The 20837-nt window shown below is 55.3% G+C and overlaps 1 protein-coding gene across 1 annotated transcript in view; it reads left to right on the top strand.

The window, feature by feature from the left end:
• The window catches only part of LOC129521066 (leucine-rich repeats and immunoglobulin-like domains protein 1), an 88940-nt gene that overhangs the window by 40695 nt on the left and 27408 nt on the right, over nucleotides 1-20837 (top strand). The window contains 6 exon segments of the mRNA XM_055342328.1: nucleotides 7163-7300; nucleotides 11027-11185; nucleotides 12877-13020; nucleotides 16060-16203; nucleotides 18271-18399; nucleotides 20437-20515. Of these exon segments, the coding sequence (XP_055198303.1) occupies nucleotides 7163-7300; nucleotides 11027-11185; nucleotides 12877-13020; nucleotides 16060-16203; nucleotides 18271-18399; nucleotides 20437-20515 (793 nt within the window).

Genomic DNA, 20837 nt, shown 5'->3' with positions numbered 1-20837 from the left:
GTGAGAATCAACACTCTGGGAGCGGACAGTGTGATTTCTGGGTGTCACCATAATTCTCTGGAAGAGCCGCAGGGTGTGCCTGCTTTAGATGTTAAGGACAGTGGGTTGGCCAGCTTTAGTGTGTTTGCCTAATTGGAAGAATTAAAAGGAGTAAGGATAAAGAGTGAGGATCTCCATTCTCTTAAGATCACTGTGTTTGCCTACCTGTCTCCACTGGCTCTCCTGGTCAGGGTCCTGGGTTGTCTTTTGAGGGACATAATGAAGATTAAGACTTAGGTCCCAGTTTACTTCCTGAAGAGGTAGAAGAGACATCAGTGGGAAAGATTCCAATTAGTGCCATCTGACATGGGCCCTAGAGGAACAATGGAAGGGTTCTCTGCTGTAGAGAATCATTGAGTACCATTTTGCAGGTAGGTAAGTCGGGTGCAGAAAGTAATTTACCGACAGTTCCAAGGCTGCATCAGAGCTAGAGTTAGAATCTGGGTGACTCCTCCACCAACCCAAACTGGTTGCTATAGTGTAGACCAGGGGTCAGTAAACTGTAGGCAGCAGGCTAAATGTGGCCCACGGCTCATTTCTGTAAAATAAAGTTTTACGGGAGCAGTCACACTCATTCATTTACATATTGTCCTGTTTCACTCCAGTGTCAGAGTTGAGTACTCATGACAGAAAATGCATGAGGCACAACGCCTAAAATACTATCAAGCCTATTTTAGAAGACGTTTGCTGAGTCCTGGTGTAGACAATAGGAGCATAATTTCAGGAACCAGCTGTAATCCACTTGACCCCCGTGACCCTGCTGCTTTTGATCTGCTTTCCCTTTCTTCCTGGCTGTTGTCAGTGACATGAGATCTTTTCCACCACCAACGGGAGGACCTTGTAAACGAACCTTTCACAGACCCATAGTGGAACAATCACTTATGATGAAAAGTTTTAAATGTTGGTTTCAAATGCCCCTGTCGGTTTTACCGCCCAATTCAACATCGACTCTGAAAATGTAGCCAAGTGGAGAGAGCTTATCTTGCCTGCCCTCTGCCTTTGAAGACCGATTTTATTTTTGAAGCCTTTAACAGGTGTTGGTTTAATAGACTTGTGCTGTATTAAGTTCTCCTTGCCACAGAGGGCCGCCTAGGGGGTAAACCGACACGGGGTGGAGGTGGGCACTGGGGATCAGCACCGCACCTTCCCTGGCCCCACAGCTGCAGAGCCCTTCTCACTTGGTTTCAGTGGTGGAGAGAGCCTGGGTGTCCCTCTGCAGCTCTCCGTTCCCCAAGAATCAAGGCAGCCAATCCTCCCTCAGTTACACATCCTTAAAGACATGATCTCAGAGGAACTATTCTTTCCACCCAGAATATCCATGAGTAAGGACTTGAGCTTCCCTGCCTCGTTTGCTGAGAGTCCAGAGGCACAAAGCCCTCTGGAGAGTTGCTCGCACAGGCCTCCAGGAAGCTGATACAAAAGCTAGGCCTAGCTGAGGCCGGTCATGCAGATGGGTCTGAGGAGACCAGGAAATAGCCAGCTAGCATTCAGACCCAGCCAAGCTTTGCCGAGGGCTTATGGATTGAATCCAGGACTGTGTCCTTAAAATTCTGCTGGGAGAGCCTCTGAGATGGCACGCCTGATAGTCCTGCCCTTCTGAATTTGCATTTGAGTTCCTCTTGCTTCTCAGCTGTGTGACCTCAGGAGAATCCCAGCAGATCTTCAAGCCTCAGTTTCTTTAACTATTAAGTACAGAGATTAATAGTACTTACCCCTTTAGGATGCTCTGTGATTTCCCTGTGGCTTCACCCAGGGCCTGTTGCATACAGGTGTTGAGTTATTGGTCAGCTGTTGCTAAAGAGAACTTGAGCAAAGATCTAGAAGTTACTAAGAGAAGTGTGGGCCTTCTTGGGAACTGGACAGTCAGTTACATTAAAGGAGAGACATGATGACCACCTCCGTGTTGCAAGTGGCATTCAAAATCTGGGCAGTTTCTTGAAAGAGGACCACCTGATGGAATCAGGGCAGCAAACACATTTTCACAGCTGTGTACTCTCAAGGGGGTAGGAGGGCTTCCCCTGAATACTGCCACCACGTTGGCTCTGGCATTTATGGATGGGTGTCTGGAGGGGGCATCTTGGGTAAGCCGACTTCCCGGGATCGGGTAGGATAGGGTTTGGTGGGCTGTGGTCAGGGTGTGCACATAAGCCACATTTACTGCGGGAGTGAGGAGGGGAATGTAATGCATCTGGTTGGGGATCCGTCAGTTCTCTGGCCGTGGAGTCCTGCAGAAGCTTTCGTCTGGGATTTGCTTTGAAGCACAGCTACTCAAGATGATACTCTCCAGCTGGAACACACTTATTTCATGCACAAAGCTGAGACTGAGGGCCCTGAGTCAACGATTTGTTGCTGAGAGAGGACTCAGGCCTGCCTGCTTTGCATTGAAATATGGCAGAGAAGTAGACAGGAACCAGTCATTTATTATATTTATTCATTCTTTTGCCAGAGCAGCTCCCGCAAACTAGATCCTGAGCCTGGCTCTGAGGATACAAATATGACTAATAAAAACAAGAACTGGTTTTATTGAGCAACTGTTTTGTGTCAGGTCACATCACCCGGGGGGGTATAGGAACTTCACACCTTGCTTTATAGCGGAGGCTCCTCTCAAGGTTCACACCTAAAAGTTGTGTAACTGGGATTTGAACTCAGGCAGGGCAGTGCTAATGGCAGGTTCTTCAGTGCTATGCCAAGTGCCAGCCCAGGATGAACTCCTGGCCTTGGGTGGAGTTGTCACGGTCCACAGAGATCTCTAACACAGTGTGATTTTTTTTTTGCCATGTTGGGGGTGGGTGGGTAGAGTCTACAGGAGCACAGAACTGTGTGGCCAGTTTTCCAGAGTGCAGGAGTTCAGGAAGAATTTGATCAGGGCTTTAAATTTTTTTTTAATTGTATTCATTTTATGATAGGCACACAGTGGAGAGAGAGAGAGAGAGAGAGGCAGAGACACAGGCAGAGGGAGAAGCAGGCTCCATGCACCGGGAGCCCGACGTGGGACTCGATCCCGGGTCTCCAGGATCACGCCCTGGGCCAAAGATAGGCGCTAAACCGCTGCGCCACCCAGGGATCCCTGATCAGGGCTTTGAGCTAGAGCATAGAGCAGAGAGATCAGTCCGGGGGGCGGGGGGAGACGGCAGTGCATCCTCAGCAGCTGGGACCAGCAGTGTTGAAGCCCTGAGGACCTGTGAAGGTCTAAGTGTATTGTGTTGTCTGGGCAGTACTACCACTGGGCCACTGACACGCTTTCTTTCCTTCACGTTCCCTGACTGAACTCATCTGCTTAATGATTTTCTTCTGTCTCAATGCTGACAAGTCCCAAATCTCTGAGATTCAGAAATTCAACTTGTATTCATTTTTTATGAATCATTCCACACGTACTTATTGAACACCTGTTATGTGCTTCACACTGTTCCAGTGGTTGGAGACACATTAGTGGACAGATCAGACAGGTATCTCCACCTTCCTTGAGCCATATCCTGGTGGGAGAGAAGGTGTTAAACTTAGAAATAAGCATATTACTGAATATATAGGTGATAATTAGAGCTTTTGAGAAAAATAAAGCAGGCAAGGGAGTGGAAAGTGTGTGTTAGAGAGAGATGGGCAGGAGGAGTCTGTGGGTTTAGAGAACCTGGCCAGGGAAGCCTCATTGCAAAGGCGATGTGTGAATAAAGATGGGAAGGATGTAAGGGTATGACACCTGTGCATCTGAGGGGGCGGAGCATTCCAAGCAGAAAGGCAAGTGCAAGGGTTCTAAGATGTGTGTGTGCCTGCTTATCTGAGGGCCGTGTGGGGTGGTGTGTACAGTGGAATGAGGCAGCAGAGCGGGTGTGTGGCAGTCACGTGGGCTTTGGAGACCACTGTGAGGACTTAGTCCTACATGAGATGCAAGAGTCATCGTTTTGAGTGGTAGGCAGTGGATTCTTGTGAACTGACTTGGGTGTTTTGTTTTATTTTTAAATTGCGGTAAAATACACGTAGCACAAAATTTCATCAGTTTTCAAGTGTATAGTTCAGTAGTGTTAAATACGCTCGTGTTGTACAGCTGATCTCCAGAGCTATTTCCATCCTGCAAACCTAAAACTGTCTACCCATTCAACAGTTCCCCATTCCTACCTTCTCCAGCCCTTGGTAAGAACTACTTTACTTTGTTTCGGTGACTTTGACTACTCCAGATTACCTCCTAGAAGTGAAATCATACAGCATTTGTCTTTTTGTGACTGGCTTATTTCACTTAGCGTGAAGTCCTCAGGATTCATGCTCGTTGTATAACACGTGGGTCAGAATTTCCTTTTTAAGGCTGAAATTAGTGCATTGTACGTGTAGAGTGTGCTGTGTTTATTCATCCTTCGATGCACATTTGGGTTGCTTCACCTTTTGGCTATTATGAATAATGCTGCTATGAACATGGGTGTGCTTATATCTCTTTGAGATCTGCTTTCAGTTTTTTTGGATATATAGCCAGAAGTGGTACCGCTGGGTTGTGTGATATTTAATGTTTTGAGGAACCACTATACCATTTTCTTCAACATGGCACCAGGGTTCCCATTTCTCCACATTCTTGTCCACATTCTTGTTTTTTTTTGTTTTGTTTTGTTTTTAATAGTACCAATTGTATGAGTATGAGGTTATTGATGTTGAGTTTTCACGTCCCGCTGGCCATTTGCATGTCTTCTTTGGAGAAACATCTGTTCAAGTCCTTTGCCCATTTTTTAATTGGGTTGTTTGGGGTTTTTTGTTGTTGAGCTTTAGGAGTTCTTTATGTATTCTGGATATTAATCCCTTATCAGATACATGATTTACAAATGTTTTTCCCCCATTCCTTGGGATGGCTTAACAGGTTCTCTCAGGTTACTGGGTTGGGAGTAGTCCACACACACATAGGGATGGCAGGCACACCCTCTAGCCTGCTAACCAGGTTATCTTCAGATCTGCAGACTAGAATATTTAGCATCACTGTTTGATGCAGCCCCCAGCTCTCCTCTCCAGGTCCTCTGGGCCTGTCTCTTACTCTTGTCTTCTGTCTGTGTTGCTGCCCCCTCTCTTGAACCATGGTGACATGGAGTCCCTATTCCCCAGGTTGGCCTGGGAAGCCTCGCCTGCTGTGCTCTGCCTGCCTCCCAGCTCCTGGCCTGGGTCTTCCCAGTGTCCGCCTCCAGCCCCTGGAGTTGGCCCCCACACCCTGCTCGGGGCAGAACTCAGCACTGCCCCTGGCACGTTGTGTCCCCGGTGCCTGTCACCCTCACTCTCACGCCCGGTTGTGTCTCGTCCCTGGGGCTGCCTCTTGGGCCAACTGGGGACGTCTACGGCATGTGAAAGAGCCTCCTCCTCATCACCAAGTCCTTCTTCCGCAGTGGGCCTGGTGCACCTAGGGGCCCACAACCTGTTTGAATCCATGAACAAACAGACCGGCAAGAAAGACCAAAAAAGGTATAGGATGAAGGGCAGAGACAGAGGAGAGAGACGAGGCACAATGGGAGAAGCGTCAGGGGGGCTCCCAGCTGTCCCGTGGCCCCTTCCTCTGTGTACAGTCCCTTTTTGCATGACTTCGGGCCACGGGTGCTCCTTGCCTGCTTTCTTCACATCCTCTATTCCTGGCTCCCTGGTCCTGCATTCACAGTTCCTTGGATGAGGCTCAGCTCTGTTGCCTTTCTTGTTCTTCTTTTCCCATACTTAACATAATAAAGGTTTTCTTTTCTTTTTCCCTTTTTCTTTTGGAGGCAGAAAACTGAAGAGACCATCTTTATTAAGAACATAATAAAGAACTCAAAGGACAGAGCTTTGGCAGGGAGAGGACGCAGAGGGAAAAATGGCCTTTCATTCTGGGGAGACTTCCCTGTGTGGGGAGTTGTGCTCTTGTAAATGGATTTTTGGGTTCAGGGCCTGGGAGAGTTGCAGAAAAAAACAAAGGAGTGGACAAGCAGCCCCAGAGCTTCTGGGAAAGAGAGCCTTGTTTATGCCTGTTGGAACCGATTTGGTCAAGTGTTTGTTTAAAAGAGATGCCACTTGGTAAGCGACGCCTGGCCTCCTTGTGTCGTGTTCAAGAATGCTTTGATTGGCCAGGGACCCTGACACTGTTGACTCAGAAACTGGCCTGAGTGAGTGCCTGGAACTGGAGGCCCAACAGTACCACCCAACAGATTCTGAAGTATCTGAATATTGGGATTTAAGGCTGCTGTGGTTTGATTCTGCCTGGCACAGCCAAACCCACAATTGGGGGCAGGGGTCCCCGTAGCCTCCAGCCTTGGCTAGCATTTGTTATCTTTTTCTTGATTGATAAATTTTGGTTAGTTGGTTAAGTTCAGGGGTTTCCAGAAAGAGGACTATAGGTGCAAATAAGTCATGGTGGTAAAATGCCTTTTTTGGGTGGGGATTAAGCACTCTGAACACTTAGGTTAACATCTGCTTTCGTGTGGTTTCAGCTGGGTGATCCATGTCTCTAAAAGAAGAGGTCACGGCCCCATCTTCCATACGAGGAAACCGAGGAACAAAGCTATCAAGAGGGTAGAGTCAGGAGGGTCAGATTCAATCCAGATTCTACCTGGATCTAATTCCAGGTAGACTGAGCATCAATCCTGTTCTTAGGTTGTCAGAATCGTGCCATTAAAAAAAAAATCCCTTGTGCCTGTCCTCACATGTGGCAAAACATGAGGTGTGTGATGAGCATTAAGTTGGATTAGACCTGAACTCTGGGCTATGGTGCCTGCAGTCCCATAAGTGATGGGCTTGGGCTGCATTCTGAAGATTCTAGATGAGAACCCCACCAGGAGCTGGTTGGTTTCACCAGGAACATTCTTTATGGGAATGCACACTTGTGAGTTCTGAGTTCTGGCTCGGTGTTCTCTGCCTGGTGTACATAACCCCTGCATTCTTGTCCTTGGGGAGAGCAGCCGAGGCTTTGAACTTGGGCAGACAAACATGTCACTGCCAGGAAATTCGATCTTCTGTCTAGCACCCAGCCAGCAGGTGATAACTTTGCAGAAAGAAGAAGAGGAGACCTCATTTGAAGAGCAGCACCACTTTGAGAATTATCTGAATCAGGGAAGAAGGTGTCTGAAAGAAACAGTGGGGAAAATGTTGTTTCTCTGCAAACAGACAGACTCCAGTCCCCTCCCTCTTTGTGTTTCAGGCAGCACAATAAGATCCGCGGTGCGGAGGGGAGTCAGCTGAAGGCTTACCTTTCCCTGGAGGTGCTGGACCTGAGCTCGAACAACATCACGGAGATCCGGAACACCTGCTTTCCGCACGGGCTGCGCATAAAGGAGCTGTAAGTGCCCCTGCTCTGCCGTCTGCACCCGGGGTGGGTGCAGAGCATGGGTTTCCCTCTCCCCCGTGCCCAGGCTGAGCCTGGGTGGGGAGGTGCTGGGCATGCACCTTTGGCTTTCCTCAGCAGGGCAGAGGGCGGGGGACCCCGGTCCACTGTCTTCTGTGTGCGTATTTGTAGAGCATCTCCTACTTAAGCAGCATTCTTCTTCTTCTCCTCCTCCTCCTCCTCGTCCTCGTCCTCGTCCTCGTCCTCCTCCTCCTCCTCCTCCTCCTTCTCCTCCTTCTCCTCCTTCTTCCTTCTTTCTTCTTCTTCTTCTTCTTCTTCTTCTTCTTCTTCTTCTTCTTATCCTTCTTCTCCTTCTTCTTCTTCTTCTTTCTTCTTCTTCTTCTTCTTCTTCTTCTTCTTCTTCTTCTTCTTCTCCTCTCCTCCTCCTCCTCCTCCTCCTCCTCCTCCTTCTTCTTCTTCTCCTCCTTCTCCTCCTTCTCCTCCTTCTTCTTTCTTCTCCTTCTTTCTTCTTCTTCTTCTTCTTCTTCTTCTTCTTCTTCTTCTTCTTCTTCTTCTTTTTTCTTCTTTCTTCTTCTTTCTTCTTCTTCTTCTTCTTCTTCTTCTTCTTCTTCTTCTTCTTCTTCTTCTTCTTCTTCTTCTCTTCCTCCTCCTCCTCCTCCTCCTTCTCCTTCTTCTCCTTCTTCTCCTCCTTCTTCTCCTTCTTCTTTCTTCTTCTTCTCCTTCTTTCTTCTCCTTCTTCTCCTTCTTCTCCTTCTTCTCCTTCTTCTCCTTCTTCTTTTCCTCCTTCTCCTCCTTCTCCTCCTTCTCCTCCTCCTCCTCCTCCTCCTTCTTCTTCTTCTTTCTTCTTCTTTCTTCTTCTGTTTTTTTTTTTAATTTCAGTTAGTTAACATATAGTGTATTATTAGTTTTAGAGGCAGAGGTCAGTGATTCATCAGGTGCATGTAACACCCAGTGCTCCGTATATCTCGTGGCCTCCTTAATGCCCATCACCCAGTTCCCCATCCCTCCACCTGCCTCCCCTCCAGCAACCCTCACTTTGCTTCTGTGGTTAAGAGTCTCTTATGGTTTGTCTCCCTCTCTGAATTCAGCTTGTTTTATTTTTTTCCTGTCTTCCCCTTTGATCCTCTGTTTTGTTTCTTAGATTCCACACGTGGGTGAGATCATATGATAATTGTCTTCCTCTGTTTGACTGGCTTTGCTCAGCATAATACCCTCTGGTTCCATCTACACCATTGCAAATGGCAAGATTTCATTCTTTTTGCAGGCTGAGTAGTATACCTGTGAGTGAGTGAGTGTGTGTGTGTGTGTGTGTGTGTGTGTGTGTGTGTACACACCACGTCATGATCCATTCATCTGTCGAGGGACTTCCAGGCTCTTTCCAAAGTCTGACTATTGTGGACATTTTTGCTGAGCAGCATTTTCCTGACTGCATAGATGGAAGCTGAGGCTGGGAGGGGGTGAAGCAGCCTCACAGACCCATCCCTTGAGAGGAGCCCCTAGCTCTCAGGTACCGGTGCAGCTGGAGGACAAGGCCTGTGTCCTCTCTCATTGCCTGGACTGCCTCCCAGGAGGGGTAGGAGGGAAGGTTCAGGGGTATGTAGCAAATGGCCCTGCAGGGAGGCCTCGCTGCCGAGGCTTATGCGGTGGGTGCTGATCTTCGTGGCACCCCACTCCTGAAGCCTGGTGTGAGCGCTCTTCGAGGACGTGCGTACTCCCACATCTGGGTTCCCAGGACCTCCTAGACCTTTGTGTTGGTGAGTGTCCCCTTTGCCTATGCTGACACCCCTTCACACACCCAGTGCGTGGTGGAAGGGAGGAGGCACCACTCAAACCTGTTGAGCTTACTGTTTATTGGCAGAAAAATGTTGCTTTGGGGGAGAAACTAAAAACCCCGGCTCCAGAGATGTCTTCGAATGACACGTGAGTTTTCATTCCCCGCGTCATTCCTCATCCTGACTCATTTTGGGGCTCGTTCATGAGGGTGTCGGGAGTTTTCTTGACCCCTCTGTTCAGGGAAGCCAAGGTATGGTACCCAGGTTTTCCCGAGATCCCAAGGAGGGGATGTGATTTCTCTCTTAAGCTGCATCAGGGCACCAGAATTGGAAATGGGGGGGGCCCTGGCCTTTGTAAAGCCAGGGTGACCGTGCTGAGCCCCGCACTCAGGGCTTTCCAGAAGTGTCCTGTTGCCACCTGGCACTCCCTTGCTTGGGACAAAGAAACCAGCAGCCCCTGGACTGAATTGCGGTGACCTCTCGCTGTACAAAAGCAGGAGGGACTTTCTACTCTGGCAGCTCCTGGCCCATGTACCTCCATCATACAGACTGTCCCCCTCAAATGTGCGGTGTCAGGAGCAAGCATTCCAGCCCTGCGTGCACAGAAGCCCCGTGTGCCCTGGCCTGGGCCACCGCCTGACAGAGGAGTGAGAAACGCCTCATCCCCTTCCCGTCTCTGGTGAAGCCAATTCTCTCTGGTCTTTTCCCTTTATGCTTTAGCTGCAAAGAAGCAGCATTTGTCCGGGGAAGGTGGAAGGAATGTGGCAGTAGCGGGAGCTTCTGCCAGGAATGACCTATTGCTCTTTCCTTTCCTCCCTCCTTTCCCTTCTTTTTATTAGCTGATGGGGTGAGCGCACAGCGGACTCACAGGTACAATCCGTATGTCCCGGTGTGCTGGGAGCGGAAGTGCCCTTTACAGACATGATCCTGCGGGAGGACGTCCCATTGACGAGTTGCTTGTTGTCCAGAGGGACCCTGGGCAGGTCTGCTTAACGAGTGTCTCTCTGATACACTTAACACGATTAAGATGACTTGGTTTCTACACGCTTAGGAGAGTGTAGACACGGATCTAAAGTGGTACAGTGAGACCCACTTTAACGGGGGGTTTAGCGCCGCTTTCAGCCCAGGGCGTGATCGTGGGGATCCAGGATCGGGTCCCACATCGGGCTCCCTGCATGGAGCCTGCTTCTCCCTCTGCCCCCCTCTCTGTCTCTCTTTCTCTCTCTCTCTGTCTCTCATGAGTAAATTAATAAAAATCTAAAAAAATAAAATTCAGGCTGGTAGGGCGCCTGAGAGGCTCCGCTGAGCATCCGACTCCTGATTTCGGCTCAGGTCATGATCTCAGGGGTCAGGAAGCCGAGCCCCGAGTTGGGCTCCCCACTCAGCAGGGTCCCGACTAGAGATTCTCTCCTCTCCCTCTGCCCTCCCACCTGCTCATGGGTGCGCACACGCTCCCTCTGAAATAAGTCAATCCTTTTAAGAAGTAAATACACTGTAAGGCTGCGTCTCTAACTTATTAAATCGGTTCTGACTGTGCCTGCAAGTCGGCTTTCTGATTCCTAGGGCTTTTCCTGCCGACTTCGAACCCTGGGTCTCAGTGGGCGTTGAGGGAATCCCACGGGTGGCTGTGCAGCGGGCTGGACACTGAGGGTGCTGGGGTGCTGGGACCAGTGACATCGGCCCTGCCCCCCGGCGGAGGCAGCCCTGGCCACCAGCACAGCGTGCACCAGGCTGAAGTGACCATCCGTCAGGGCCTGAAGGGCGTGGTCCTGACGCACCAGTTTCCTGCTCCCCTGCCCGGGAGTAAAGGCGATGAATGTGCCCTCGGACACCTGTCCCCGTGGGTGTGTTTAGCTTTTGTCCCCAGCTCAGCGAGGTCTGGCGTCTGCACCAGGCTGAGGAAGGCCCTCTCCTGACCATGACATTTTCTGCCCTGTCGCCGTTCCAGCAGCCTGGCAAGCAACCGGATTGGCACCCCGGAGTCAGGAGCATTTGATGGCCTCTCACGGTGGCTGGTAACGCTCCGCTTGAGCCAAAACAGGACCACCCAGCTTCCTATGAAAGCATCCACGCTCCCAGGCTGCCACAGCTGCGAGGACGGACACCTGCACTTTGACTAAGGTCAGCCACGCTCCATGGAGGCCAGATTTCCCCATGGCCCTCGCTGCACACGCAACCCCTTCCTCACTGCTCCTCGGCCAGACCCTGCGTCAACTATCACTCATGGCCCTACGGTGACTCCGCATAAAAGCAGATTAGAAGCTGGGTCTGGTGCCTGTGGGCTGCCGCAGGTTGTGGAGGAATCGAGATCCACTGAGGATATACATGCTTGTCCGCATGGGCACTTTCCAAAATGAGATGAGGAATCCTGCTGCTTAGCTGATCCTGCCTGATGCTCAGGCCGCGCGGGTTGGGGTGTTTATCTCCGGGGTTTCCGCGTGTGTGTTTTCTCTAAAGTCCCATAAAGTCTCTACTGTGGACGCTGTGGCATCCAGCACCTTCTGAGCAGTCTGAGATGAAGTTAGTGTAGCCAGAGGTAGTGAGCAAGAGGCGGGCCATTGTCCTCACTTGCTAAATCCTATAAGGTGGCTATTGTTTTGCTTTTTTGTTTGTTTGTTTTTATTTATTATTCACTCATGAGAGACCTAGAGACGGGCAGAGGCAGAGGGAGACGCAGGCTCGCCGAGGGGAGCCCAATGCGGGACTCGATCTCAGGACCTCGGGAGCATGACCTGAGCCGAAGGCAGACGTTGAACCGCTGGGCCTCCCAGGTGCCGCTTCTTGAGAAAGGATTTGTTTAGTTTTTTGATTTCCAAAGCTGAGAGCCCTCCCAGGATGGCGCGATGTTTTCGTTTTCTTGCGTCCTCCTTACATCACAAGAGTATCTCAGGAAAACAAGCCAGTGTCGGAGCCTGGGTCTGAACAGAACAGCAACTGTTCAGAGCCAGGTTCAGCGGCAGGACGGGGCGCCCACCCCAGCGCCATCACACCTGTGCTTCACTCGCTCACACACGTGCTGTCACACACACACTCACCCCATGTGGGAGATCTCTGGTCCCTTCAGCTCTGGAGAAGGTCCCTCGATGCTCAGAAGGTCGTGTGAGGGAGCAGAGTCATGATGAGACACCGTACAAGTATTTGGGGAAAACCGAGGGCTTTCTGGTCAGCCTGGGATCCCCCCTCTTCCCCTCGTGTTACTAATGGATCCAGCCCACCCGGCTCCCTGAATTTTTTTGGTGAACTGTGCTTTTGTCATGTGGAGTTGGACGCCACGTGGACGTCGCTTCATCCCCTCCTCGCCCACATGCACCAACTCCTCTCCATCCGTAGAGACCCCGGCTCATGCCTCCCCTGGGAAAGTCATTGCCATTTGCTACCCAGTGCTTAGGTTTCTCCCAGGTCGAGGCATCTGGCATGGATTGCTCCTGCTGAGCTAAGGGACACCTCACCTAAGACGTTCCCGTCCTGAGTCACACCCACCTCCTCACTGCAGGGTCCTGGGTGTTTGGGGAGGAAATGGAGCATTTGGGCATTTGGAGGCCTGGTGGGGCTGGCTTCTGGGGAACCCTGCGCCCTCCTTTGTTCACGAGCCATGGCTTAGTCAGCATCGCTGCCTGCGGGGCAGGCAAGAGCAGCGTAAGACCCACGGGGACCCCCGCGGTCCATTTGGGCTTCGCCAGGACAGCCTCACCCCCATTTTCTTTGCTGGCTCAGAAACCCAGCTGGGCCTGCATGGGCACAGTTGTAGGTGGGGCACCTGTAGCGAGGCCTCTGAACCTGCTACCTTCATCCCTTCAGGGACCTGAGTAGGGATCGGATTCGGGTCATCGAGGGCCTGACATTCCAGGGGCTTGACGGTTTGGAGGCGCTAAAGCTCCAGCGAAACAGCATCAGCAAGCTCACGGATGGGGCCTTCTGGGGACTGTCCAGGACACATGTGCTGTGAGTGTGCTGTTGGGTTCCGGGCAGGGCCCCGGCTTCGTACAGGCGCTGCGGACCTGCGTGTGCTCATTGGGCCCACACTGCCCTGCAGGGATCACTTAGGGCTCTAGCCGCACCTGGCCCCCTGCCCTTTGGGTCTCAGGAGGCTGGGCACAGCTTAGTAGCTTCGGTGACTTTGCCCAATCTAAGGGTATTTTCCTCAGAGGTTAGGAAAATCTCGGGGCGCGGGCGGGGGGCAGTTTGGGTGGGTTAGGTCAGGGAAGCAGGTTGGTGACGGTGGAAGAAGGAGCCATTGTGCTTGGGCTTCTGTCCCCTTGCCAAGTCCTCAGCGAGCAGTGGGGTGCAGAGTGGGCCTCCTCCTGCACCCTCCCCTCTCCCACGGCTACAGGGAGTTCCCTGTCTCCCTGTTTTGGATATGACCGTCTAGATGTGCAGGGGGGCCCCAAAACATGTGGTTCACCCTGGGAGATTTACTTGTGTTTAGTGAGCTAATCAAGCCGCTCGATGCAGGTGTTCCACTGTTATCAAGGGGGCACTTTTTCCACCCAGATGTGCACGGCCGCAGAGCTCGCTCGCCTGAGGCATGTAAAACAGAGAGGGGCAGAAAAGGCAGTTACTGATCTTCCGTTTTTAATTTTATTTATTTATTTATTTATTTATTTATTTATTTATTTATTTATTTATGATAGTCACAGGGAGAGAGAGAGAGAGGCAGAGACACAGGCAGAGGGAGAAGCAGGCTCCATGCACCGGGAGCCCGACGTGGGATCCGATCCCGGGTCCTCAGGATCGCGCCCCGAGCCAAAGGCAGGCGCCAAACCGCTGCGCCACTCAGGGATCCCTGATCTTCCATTTTTAATCATCTAAATTAGTTTCTTTTCAATGGGCAGTAACCTGTACTCTCATAACTGAGTAAAATCAGGGGGTACAGAAAAGTGCCTGTGGCCCCTTGCTCCCCATTCTCTCTTTACCCTGGTTCCCGTGAAGGGCAGTCCCTTGTAGCCCTTTCCTGGTTGGTTTTTCTTTTTTTTTTTTTTTTCTTTTTGAAGATTTTCTTTTTAAGTAATCTTTACACTGGGGCACCTGGGTGGCTCAGTGGTTGAGCATCTGCCTTTGGCTCAGGTCGTGATGCTGGGGTCCTGGGATCAAGTCCCCCATCAGGCTCCCCCACAATAAGCCTGCTTCTCTCTCTGCCTGTGTCTCTGCCTCTCATGAACAAATAAATACATTTTTTATATCTTATTTATTCATGAGAGAGAGAGGCAGAGGCACAGGCAGAGGGAGAAGCAGGCTCCATGCAGGGAGCCTGACGGGGGGACTCGATCCCGGGCTCCAGGATCAGGCCATGGGCTGAAGGCGGCGCTAAACCGCCGAGCCACCCGGGCTGCCCGAATAAATAAAACCTTGAGAAAAAGATGATCTCTACACCCAATGTGGGTCTCAAAGTCATGACTCCAAGATCAAGAGCCACAGGCTTCACTGACTGAGCCCACCAGGGACCCTTGGTTGGTTTACTTGTTGGTCGGTTTACTTCCCCCCCGTCTTGTCGATCAGCTGGAGATGTGTTATGGTTAACGATGTGACTTGCTCGGGGACCTGCCACGCACACGCATGCACACACATGCACACGCACACATGCGTGCCTGCACACATCCGCCCTTCCAGACCGCAGGTCACGCTCGTGTCTTTTGTCATCTTTGCAACGGAGACAGAAAACAAAGACTCTCCGTCCCGATTCATCAGCTCCGCGCTATGCTCATTATCAAAAGTGCCTCTGATGACCCCCTATTCCCACCCACCCCAAACCCACCCACACTCTGCGAGGGGGGGGCATCGGCATTAGCACCGCGGTCTTGCTTCTCCTCCCTCACTTCCTGGTCCTTGGCTTGGCCGCTCGTCTGTTTCTATCTCTTCAAAAGCACTTTTTCGTGGCCTCCTGAAACCTTGTTCGAAACTTTGAAATCCGGGCGGTGGTGTGCCGAGATCTAAAGAGAGTTCTGGGAAGACGATGGAGCCCGCACGTGGCATTTGGTTTCTAGGTTGAGCAGGTACGCACAGGTCGAGGGTGATGAGGTGCCCGAGAGGTGATTCATACACGGAGCGTTCACCTTTCAAGCAGCAGCAGAAAGTGAGACAGAGAAAAAGAAATCCTGGTTGCCCGAAGGCCTTATAATACTGGGCATGGGGCAACCTAAGAATCAGTGACTTTTATTCGAGAAGCGAGTGCGGTGGGGCCGTCCTGGGCTGGGCTGTGCAGGCCCGAAAAGCGGGGTCAGGTGTCCTCACTGCAGCCCCTTGGTGCGAGTGGAGCCCTCAGCGCCGTGCAGAAATCCTAGCGCGGCATCGTCCTGTCGGCTGCTCCTGACAGCCTTGCCAAGGGGCTACCCTGGGGTCGCTCCATCTTACGGATGTTTCAGCCCCGATCGGCCAGCAAAGCAGCAGAACTGGGATTTAAATCCAAGTAGTCTGACCCCAGAGCTAAGGCGAGCCTCCAGATGCCAGGGTCCGCAGCCCACACGCGGTTAGCCAGGCCTGGGTTTGAAATCTGGCCCCTCGCAGCCTGCAGGGCTAAGGAATGAGTCTTACACGAGTTACCTACCTTCTCCCAACCCCAGTTTTCTGATCTCTCGGGGGGGGGGGATACAAGTACCCCCGTTCTCTCTCCTTTCTCTTCCTTTCATGGGCTCGGCCACCTGCTGTGCCCTGAGCTTGGAACCCGTCTGCCCATTTGTGCGCCTGGTTCACGTGTACTCGGCGAAGGAAGGTCACCTCCAGGAAGTGTCCCCTCGCCCTCCGGCCTCGCGAGTCAGCCTGGGCGCTCACCGCCATCTGTTGGGCTTCCCCGACTTCCCCAATGTCCGACCCAGACGCACACACATAGATGCCCCCCTGCACCCCACCCCCCAGACCCCACGATCCTCGTCTGCGCTGTCGTCAGATCCTCAGTGCCCACTAGCGTGTGACCCGAGGACGTGATGGGTGTGCACATGAGAGCAGACCACCGGCGGGCCCGTCCTCCCCTGTGCGCTGTCGTTGCAGGCACCTGGAGTACAACAGCCTGGTGGAGGTGAACAGGGGTCGGCTCCGCGGCCTCCCGGCCCCGCACCAGCCCCACCGCAGCAGCAACTGCATCGCTCGCGTTGACCGTGAAGGCTGGAGCTTCTGCCCGCAGCTGCATGAGCCGCAGGTGTCCCGCTGTTGCTGTGTGTGGGGAGACTCGGGGACTCTGCTCGTGGGCGACCCTGCTGGGGTGGGAGAGCTCTAAGCCTGGTGGGTCCACAGCGGCCTGGGAAGCTCAGGCACTCAGGGGCGGGCAGGCCTGTGGCCTGTGTCGGGCTGGGACGGGGGACACAGCTCCGGCCAGCTGAGCCCTGAGCGGGACCTCGGTGCTTGGAGCTGGACTCCCTCCTGGTGGCCTGTCCACACCCCTGCGTTCAGATGAGCCGCAGCTCCGGGGTTGGCCCTGGAGAGTTTCCGAGGTAGAGCGCCCTGCTCCAGGAGGGAAGCCTCTTGTACGGACATCAGTGGGCACGCCCGGCGACGTGTGCTCCCCTAGTGACACGGCTTCCTGGGCCCTGGGCCTGAGGGATAGTGACGCCCTGAGAGCGGGAGAATTGCACGTCATCCTCAGAGTGTCCCCCCTCCTCCCGTTAGACAAGTCGTCCGGGCCCCCGGCTCCTCCCGTGTCCCTGCTCTGCACCCCTGTGGCTGGGTGGCAGGGGCCCGTGCCGAGGCGCGTGTGCACGTACTCCTCCCTGGACGGCGTGTGGCCCGTCCTTCCTCGCAGACACCTCCAGACCAGGCTGTGGGCAGGGACTGGGAATCCTGAGCCACGGACATCCTCGAGACCACGAGTGACGTCCCGGCTCCGGGCAGGGGGGCCTGGGCCTTCGGCTGTGCCAGTGGGTCCCTGACCGTGGAAGTGGCACTGCAGGTGCCCGGTGGGCGTGCCTGTGTCTGAGCCCTGTGCGGGAGTCGGGTGGTGCTTTTGGAGGAAGCAAGCGGATCCTCGCTTCTGAGCAGCTCTCGGCTCAGGCCGTGGCCCCAGCAGGGAGGCCCCGGGGCTCCTGGTTGGTCGTTGTCCAGGCCTGGGAGCCGTGAGGAGGTGAGAGGGGCCTCCTGAGCCCGCTGTGCCTGGGCCTGGCCGGTTGCTGAGTGAGGAGCCGAGCCCCGACGGGCTGGAGGCTGTGCGCGGCCCCGGTGTGGAGGCGGCAGTGGAGGTGCGTCCCCCGGGCCCCTCTGGCAGGTGGAGCAACATGAGCTGTCCTCCATCCCCACGACAAGGGGCAGAGACGGTCCCAGAGATGCCTCAACCGCCTGTCAGTTTGCCCGGCAGCCAGGGGCCTCAGAGCCAGGTTTAGGGCTGCTTTCCAGCGTTCCCGGCCCGCCTGCACGCTTGACTCTGTCGTCGCAGCTGAGGACGTATTTGCGACCACTTGCCAGGTCTTCCCGACACACAGACACACGGACGGACGCCACGACTGAGTTCTCCGGGAGGGAAATAATGTTACTCTCCGCAGCCTTTGAAAACTCCTCGATCTTCTCCAGATTTATTTTGCTTCCCCCTGGCCCAGCCCAGATTTTGCATTTTTCAAGCATGAAGGACGGGCCAAGTAACCAACCCAGGGCCCTGTGCGGGAGGCGTGTTGGGAGGAAGGTTTGAGTCGATGCTCAGGGAAGGTGTGTGATTTGGGGGGGGGTTCCCTGCCCTGCAGGCAGTAGGGGGGCATCGTGCGAGGAGGTTCCAGGAGGCCCGCTGGGGTGCGGCAGGAGGGGGGACCCTGGACCCTCCCCCCCAGGCAGGAGTTTCTGGGAGGAAGGCGGGTTCCATGCAGCGGCTAGTGGTGCCCTGTGCTGGCCGGTGTCGGGGGTCTAACAGGGCTTCCTTGCTCCCTGTCTCGAGCCCGCCGGGTCCGGGCCAGGGTCTCAGGCCCCTGTCGTGACAGGTCCCTGATAGCCTGAGTCAGGACCCCCACGGACCCGGCGCGAGGGACCGCAGCTTGACGGTCGCTGTGTTGTATGACCTGAGTCACCCTCACGGCTCAACACACCTTCCGGCCTCCGTGAGTCACACAAATATTCCAGGAGCCGAAGTCTGCGGGTGTGGGGCCCTGGTGGGCTTCCAGCTGCCCAGGCCCTCGGTGGGGGGGGGATCCCCGCGAGCCTGCCTGCCCGCGTCCTGTTGCCCACCGAGACCCTGCTGAGCGCGCTCGGGGGTACGTGACGGTGACGTTTGCTTCTCTCCCCCAGGGTCCTGTCCCTCGACGATCTCCCGCGGCTGGATGAGGAGAGCCTGGCCGCCCTGGGAGGCTGGAGCATCCCGCGCCTCAGCCGCATCGCAGAAGGCGCCTTCGAGGGACTCAGGAACCCGCGTGTCCTGCGCGTCCTTCCCTGCGGGGTGGACAGAATGCAGGGGTCCCTGGCTCAGAAGGCCGAACAGAGTCCGCCAGCCGCCGCCCTGAATTCCCTCCTCATTGCCCTCGTGTCGGAATCCGACCCAGAGCTGACCTGCGTGGGCAGAGCATCGCGCTTTTGAGAGCATCAACGGGAAAAAGAAGCGGTTGAGCAGAAAAATGCCTCTCGGTCCCCACGGGAGGTGCCCAGAGGGTGACAGTGGCTCCGAAACCCGCCATTCGCAGAGCGGCAATTGCTGCCGTGCCCTTGGCGGGACGCTAGGGTCCCACGGTTGGGAGCATCCCCCGAACCGCAGTGGGCGCTCAGGCTGTGTCCTCTTGGATCCTCCCCCTGCACCTGCGGCACGCTCGGGGTCCAGGAGGCCCCGTTTCAAGGGATGTCGTGGGAAACCCTATTTCTGTGCTTGAGCTTCAGCAGGGCCGTTCAACAAAAGGGAGGCCACAAGGTCCTTTTCTTTTCAGTTCCTTATGAGGTGGGGTTGCCAGAAGTCGCTTCAGGATGCTTTCCTGGGAGCTACGGTGTTTCTTGTCTCGGCTCCAGAGAACTCCCCGGCATCCCTGGGCATGGAGCCTCCAGGCAAGGGAGCGTGATTTCCAGCAGACGGAGTGGGATACGCAGCCTCCTCCCCGACATGCGCCGCTGCACAGAGGGCCTGCTCCGGTGTGACAGGGAGGCCGTGCACCTGCACCTGCCGAGAGGCCAGGGCAGGCTTCCGGGCTGGGCCGCCGTCGGGAGCGTGGAAGAGCCCGGGTGCCAGGCCGTCACAGCCGAGGCCAGCCGGCCTTCGAGCGTGGGCGAGGCCCCAGTAACCAGGCCAGCAACACCCAGACTGAGCCGGAAAGAAGAGAAAAGCTTTGGCGGCCAGGCGAGGGGCAGGGGACAGGCCCACAGAGCGGCAGTCGTGGGTCCAGGGCTTTCGTTTTGAAGGTGACAGGGAGACGCCCGTTGAGAGGAGGGGTCCCTTCCAGCTGCGGAATCTCATCCCGGTGCTTCGAGCTCTCTGCTCTAAGACAAAGGTCAGGGCGAGCGAGCGAGCGAGCACTGCACCTCTCCCGTGGAGCTCCCCGCCCTCCTGGCAGCGCCGATCGCTCTGGAAGGCTCCCGGGGGCCCGGAGCTGCATCCCTTCCTGTTCCTGGCCTGTGCCATGGGCAAGAGTGCAGCAGAGGAGGGCGCAGGCCCCAGAGAACCGTGGGGGACATTGGGGCAGCCTCTGGCGGGGCAGGGTGGGGGCCCGGTCACCGGGTGGGGGCCTCGCCCGCCGCTGGGATCTGCCCCGCGAGCTGGGGGACGAAGCTGAGTCATCCGCCTTGGGATCCGCATTGTTGGAGGACGCTGGGCTGGGAAGTCCGCCGGCCCCGGCACGTGGGTCACAATCTGGCTCGGCGCCCAGCTGTCGTCCCTGGCTCCGAGTCGGCGGCTGTGCAGGCCCCGCGAGGAGGGGCGACTCCGGCCTCCAAACCCACTTGCCAGCACCGAGTGGCCCCGGGGAGGACCCTGTGCCGGGGCCTCCGTCTCCCCCATCTCCTTCCTGCGTGTGCCTTCGTGGCCCCTTGGTCAAGTGTCGGAGAGGGATTGTGGCTGGCGTGAGGGCGGACCGGAACCGTCAAGAGCCTTTCTGGCTCATTCCCAGTGCCCGTGGGCAGATGCCTGCTGTGGGGCGGGCGGTTTCCCCATGTGCTGTCCGCGCCCTCTTCCCGCCCCGGGGCCTGCCCCTCCGCACGTGGGGAGCAGCCACAGAGCTGGGGGAGCCGCGTGCTCGAGGCCCATGGCAGCCTCGTGGCAGGGCTGGGCCCGCCTGCCGACGGGGTGTGTGGAACAGGCTTCTCGAAGCTCAGCACGTGCCCTCGGGTTGACCACACGTCACAGCGGGGCATCGGGAACGCACCCTGGTTTGCGGCTTCCGGGGCGCAGACTGGGCGTCCGTCTGTCTTCCCGCTTGACGTTAGAGAGAGCGGGGAGCGCGGGCTGGATGGTGAAGCTTCCTGCCGTCTCCCCCCCAGGGGTCTGGACCGTCACGAGGTTTCGGGCACAACAGAGGACGGCAGCGGCGCCTCTACGGGGCTTGACGGTCTGAGCGAGCTGTGAGTGTCTCGGCATCGGGTGCGCCGCGCTCCCGAGGCTCTCCCGGCCTCCTGTGTCCTGGGCCCAGCTGGAGCGGGGCCGCCTCGCACTGACCTTCTGTCGGGGGAGAAACGTGCGAACCAGAGCGCCGAGGCGTCCCGGCCTCTCCCTGCCCGCCGCCCCCACTGCCCGGGCGCGGGCTTCCCTGCGGCCGAGGCCCTGGTGTTCGGAGGCCCGTCGGGTTTCCTCTCGTGCTGAACCTGTGACGGACACGGGCGCCACTAAACGTTTTCTGTCTTGCTTTGCACAAGGAGGTCTTGCCCTCTTCCAAGTGCCAGCG

This window comes from Nyctereutes procyonoides, unplaced genomic scaffold (assembly GCF_905146905.1).
Source record: "Nyctereutes procyonoides isolate TBG_1078 unplaced genomic scaffold, NYPRO_anot_genome, whole genome shotgun sequence".
Lineage (NCBI taxonomy): Eukaryota > Metazoa > Chordata > Mammalia > Carnivora > Canidae > Nyctereutes > Nyctereutes procyonoides.
The sequence above is the reverse complement of the archived record's forward strand: the minus strand, read 5'-3'. Positions and strand labels throughout refer to the sequence as shown.